This window comes from Pseudomyrmex gracilis, unplaced genomic scaffold (genome assembly GCF_002006095.1).
Source record: "Pseudomyrmex gracilis isolate BER0280 unplaced genomic scaffold, ASM200609v1 scaffold_1020, whole genome shotgun sequence".
Classification (NCBI taxonomy): domain Eukaryota; kingdom Metazoa; phylum Arthropoda; class Insecta; order Hymenoptera; family Formicidae; genus Pseudomyrmex; species Pseudomyrmex gracilis.
Window position 1 is genome coordinate 39,176 of NW_018021604.1, and position 4,660 is coordinate 43,835.

Here is a 4,660-nt window from a genome sequence, read left to right on the forward strand (position 1 = left end):
GTGTCGAATCGAGCGGTGTCGAATCGTACTGTGGTCAATAGACTATCACCCGTTTTGCGCGAGCGCTGCCGCTCGTCGCAAGTTTTGACTTTGTCGGTGTCGCCGGTACCGGCGGTTGGAATGCGAACGGCGGAATTCCACTTAAACGGGAAGTTCTCTTAGCAAGGTATTAGTTATTGTAAAAATGTGAACAAGGTTAACATTCGGAACTGATTTTTCATTCTGCTGACATCAGAACTTGATCAAAGAAGAGTTGTCAAAAAAAAGGAAAAAGGGGGAAAGGGCTAACTCTCTCTCTCTTTCTGCCGGTTGCTATTCACGACTAGAGTCGTGAACTGCCCTCCCGGCGAGGGTGGTCAAATGAGGAATTGATTGCGGAGAAGCAAAAGAGTATATTCTCGCGATGCTTTTAGGCGGTTATGCATCACTGGTAGGTTCCGAGTATTAACCTCGAGTTAGATCTTTAACTAGTGGAACTCCCGATTAAAATTTGTGGGTGGACTTACTACTTGCTGCTACTGGTGGTGCGATTTCCTTCACCCCTTCGGCCCGTACGGCTGGCTAGATGGTTCGGTGGACTCTCGGCACACTGGTTGCACTTGCACTTGTAACTTGTATGCGTCGCGATGTAACTTTGCTGCGGCACTCCCGGCAGAATCAGTAAGTTTTTCTGGATACGCGGCGCGATTTTTTCTGAGTTTCCTATTCCCAAAGCCCTGGCTTATATACCGTTGTAGTAAGCGAGGACTTTCCCAATCGGGAACTCAGTTGAGCTTTGCTGGTTCCTATTTGTTAATTAGTCGGTCGGGCGACTTCCGAGATCGCCAATCGGCGACGATCTCTTGCTTCGGTTGCCTCGTCCAATTTTTCGGGGAAGGAAAAAGGGAGAGTGTTGTCTTTTGCGATCACGCCGCATAGACCCCTTGTTGTTTGTTTGTAATAAAAATGCCGGAGTTTCTACTTGCGCCGGTCGCTCTAATTTTTATGACCGGCATTTTCATGACCCGGAGATATCTGGGTTTGCTTGAGAAGCTGCTCGAACAATTATCTAAAATTTCGTGTTATTGTTAAGAGCAGTTTATCTTTCCGGGCGCCGATATAGTTTTCGTTTGTTCTCCTATTGTCTGGAGTTTTAAGTTTCCAAACGATAGGAGACCCGTTTGAATTATTTCTTATTATTGACCAAAAAAAAGTTGCTATGCGCTGGCGCGTCGCGTCGCAGGAAAAAGGGGACCGTGGAGTCTCCAGGACGTAACAATAGTAAGATAGAATTTTGGAACGTAAACTCTCTCTCTTTTTCTCTCTCTCTCTCTTTATCTATCTCTCTTTGAGATGGTGAGTTGAGTGTAGACGTGTTCTGTGTCGCTCTCTGTTTGTGGACTCATCTCTGCCGCTTTTTGCCCTTCGGGGCCTTTTTTTTTCCAGTTACACTGGTTGCCTTGCTCTTTTCTGGCATATCTTCCTGGATTTTCTGTGAGTACTTTGCTTGGTTTGGCTGGTTTCTTCTCATCTTTTTGCGGTGGATATCTGTCAACGTAAACATTCGGACATTATCGGTTTCCTTGCGCTGTGTGCGCCTGTGTGGCTGCGTGCGTGTGATTGGAGGAGTCGAGCTGTGTGGTGGGCGTCATTTGATTGGTCGAATTTCCTGGAACGGATCGGCGGTTTCTCGGTAACTCGGATCGGGAAGGGATCCTACCTTGCCGACCATGGAGAGTGCGGACTATGAGAGTGGTTCTACTCCCGGATCGCGTAGGCTCACTAGGGTGACTAGTGGGTCTAATATTGTTTCTAATGCACGAATTAATGTTTCGAAAATTAATGCACTTAGAGTCTCGGTTGATAGAAATAGTGACGTTATTTCTAAGCTGTTACTGTCCAGCAAGGAGACTGTTGAAAAGAGATCCTTGATTGAGTCGGCTTTTAGGGCGTGCAGAGAGGCATTTATCGAGGTATCAACGGTGCTTGCTCATATTCTGGAGGAGAGGCCTGTGGACCACCCTACTCTGGATGATATTAGAGGTGTTGTCACGGAAGTGCTTGAGGATGGACTGGGTGCGGCATGTCGAGGGCGAGCGGGATTGGATCCATGCGGAGCCCGAGGGGTGTCTGACTCTCAGCCATCTTATGCTTCTGTTGCTGGCAGGAGCACGATTCGGGTTTCTGGTGGTCCTACAGTGAGTGTGCCACCTTCTACGTCTTTTCTTATTGTACCTAAGGAAGGTGTCAAAAAATATGAGTCCTCGCAGGCTACCAAAGAAGCGTTGAGCAAGGTATTTAAGCCTTCCGACTGTGCATTAAAAATCAATCGAGTGTCCTTTGCTAACAAAAATGGAGTGAAAATTGACGCACTGTCTCCAAACATTGACGCTATCAAGACACATCCAGGTCTAGCCAGGGCAGGATTGGAAGTTGTTGAGAGCACGAAAATGAATCCAAGGCTCATCATTCATAATGTACCCATTGACATGACATCTGACGAAATCTTGGACGAAATTGCTGCTCAAAACCTGGAAAACTTTGATAAGGCAGACTTGAAGGTGATCTATTTATTTCCTGCTAAGGCTGACAAACGCACTACGAGCTGTGTCCTGGAGGTTTCACCTATGATAAGAAACATGTTGTTAAATCGAGGTCGTATTTATCTGAGATACTCTGCCTGCAGATTTGCCGATTATGTGAGAGTCTTGCAGTGTTACAACTGCCTTGCGTTCGGACATTTAGCCAAGAATTGCGGATTGAAAACGACCTGTGGATATTGTGGAGGCGAACATCAGATGAGAGATTGTGATAGGAGGGTAACTCTAAAATGCGGCAACTGCTTGCGGAGTAAACAATTTTCGACTGGAGACCTGGGTCATGCAGCTACAGATGCAAAGAAGTGTCCAATTCTGAGCAGAAAAATTTCCAGCAGGATATCTAGCATCAACTATGGATAATAAACGGAATTCAGATTGCCTACGCATATGTCATGTCAACTGCCAGTCTCTAGTAGCTCACTTTGACGAGTTCAGCTTTTTCTTCCGCAAGTCTCAGTACCACGTGATCTGCATGTCTGAAACTTGGCTCAAACCGGAGATCTCGGATAACTTCATCAATCTTCGGAATTATACTGTGTATAGATGTGATAGAGTGGGTAAGGGCGGTGGCGGTGTCGGCTTCTATCTTCATAATAACCTCAGGGCAAAAATCTTAAAAACTTCAGAAGAGTTTTATTGTCGCAAACCTGAATACATTATTGCTGAGATATCATCGTCGGACACTGCAAGTTTACTTCTTGCGGTAGTTTATAGACCTCCTAATTGCGGCTTCTTACATGAATTTGAGAATGCATTTCTTGACTTTCAGGCTAACTATAGACATACAATTATATTTGGAGATTTTAATGCTGATTTACTAGCCATGTCCTATGACAGTACTCAGTTGCTCACGTTCATCGAGTCAGCCGGTCTTTACATGGTGCCTTATCTGGCTACGCACAACCTAGCACATTCAAGTACCCTGCTGGATCTATGCATTGTTGATGACTCCGATAAGCTTATTGAACATGGTCAGCATGCTGTGCCTTTTCTGTCAGCGCATGACTTGATTTTTGTTCATTATAACATACACACTGAGCGCATACAAGAGCGGACGATTGTATATAGAAATTTCAAAGACTTCAATGAGACGGCATTTGTCCGTGATCTGCAGGGGGTGGACTGGAGCAGCTTGGTGGCCTCTACCTCACTTGATGAGAAAATAACCATTCTCAATCAGAAGGTGCTTCACCTCATAGATAAGCATGCACCTATCAGAAGTGGTACATTCAGGAGTCTCCCTGCACCTTGGCTGACCGATGAGATTAGGAGGGAAATGAGAAATAGGAACAGAGCTCGTAGAAGATGGCGCAGGGATCGTAGAGTGGACTCATATAATGTTTTTAGTAGACTACGAAACAGAGTGCAAAATATGGTACGTACTGCGAAGAATGAGTATTATATTGCGTTGTTCTCTAACACCAAGGATTCTGGCACTGTCTGGGGTGAGCTGCGCCGATTGGGGTTGATCAAGTCGAAGCATACGAATAAGCGACTCTCCAATACCATTGAGGAGCTGAATGGTTACTTTGTGCGGGTGGCTGGCAACGTAGTGCAGCCTCTCGATGGAGTGGATTCTTTGAGGGAGGTTTTTGATGACGGTAAACTTCATTGGAAGTATGTTGGCCCGCAAGACATTCGTCGTGTTTTTTCCAGGATTAAATCAAATGCCACTGGCTTGGATGGTATATCCATTAAAATTATTGCTCTCGTCTTGCCCTACATCATGCCGTTCATTGAGGATATCTTTAACCATTCTCTGTCTCACGGTATCTTTCCTGACTGTTGGAAAACATCGGTAGTATGTCCTATACCAAAGACTAAGAATCCTTCTTCGCCTCAGGATTACAGACCAATTGCGATTCTACCAACAATGTCAAAGGCTCTTGAGAGAATTGTATGTGAGCAAATTCAAACCTATTTAGAAGCTAATGATCTTGGAGATCCATGTCAATTTGCCTACAAGAAGGGACATTCTACTCAGACTAGCATTATCAGGGTTCTGGATGATGTAAGATGGGCAGCTGATAAAAGGCTGATTACAATCTCTGTACTCTTCGATTTATCCAAAGCTTTCGACC

The 4,660-nt window shown here is 45.2% G+C and overlaps 1 protein-coding gene across 1 annotated transcript; it reads left to right on the forward strand.

Annotated features, from left to right (window-relative positions):
- Positions 1-1,709: 1,709 nt before the first annotated feature.
- Positions 1,710-2,939, forward strand: LOC109861773. The gene has a single exon (XM_020441572.1). The coding sequence runs from the start codon at positions 1,710-1,712 to the stop codon at positions 2,937-2,939; it is 1,230 nt and encodes a 409-aa protein (XP_020297161.1).
- Positions 2,940-4,660: the final 1,721 nt, after the last annotated feature.

Bases quoted from the DNA above. Each gene is read 5' to 3' on its own strand.
- LOC109861773 (XM_020441572.1), top strand. From the start codon at position 1,710: ATGGAGAGTGCGGACTATGAGAGTGGTTCTACTCCCGGATCGCGTAGG.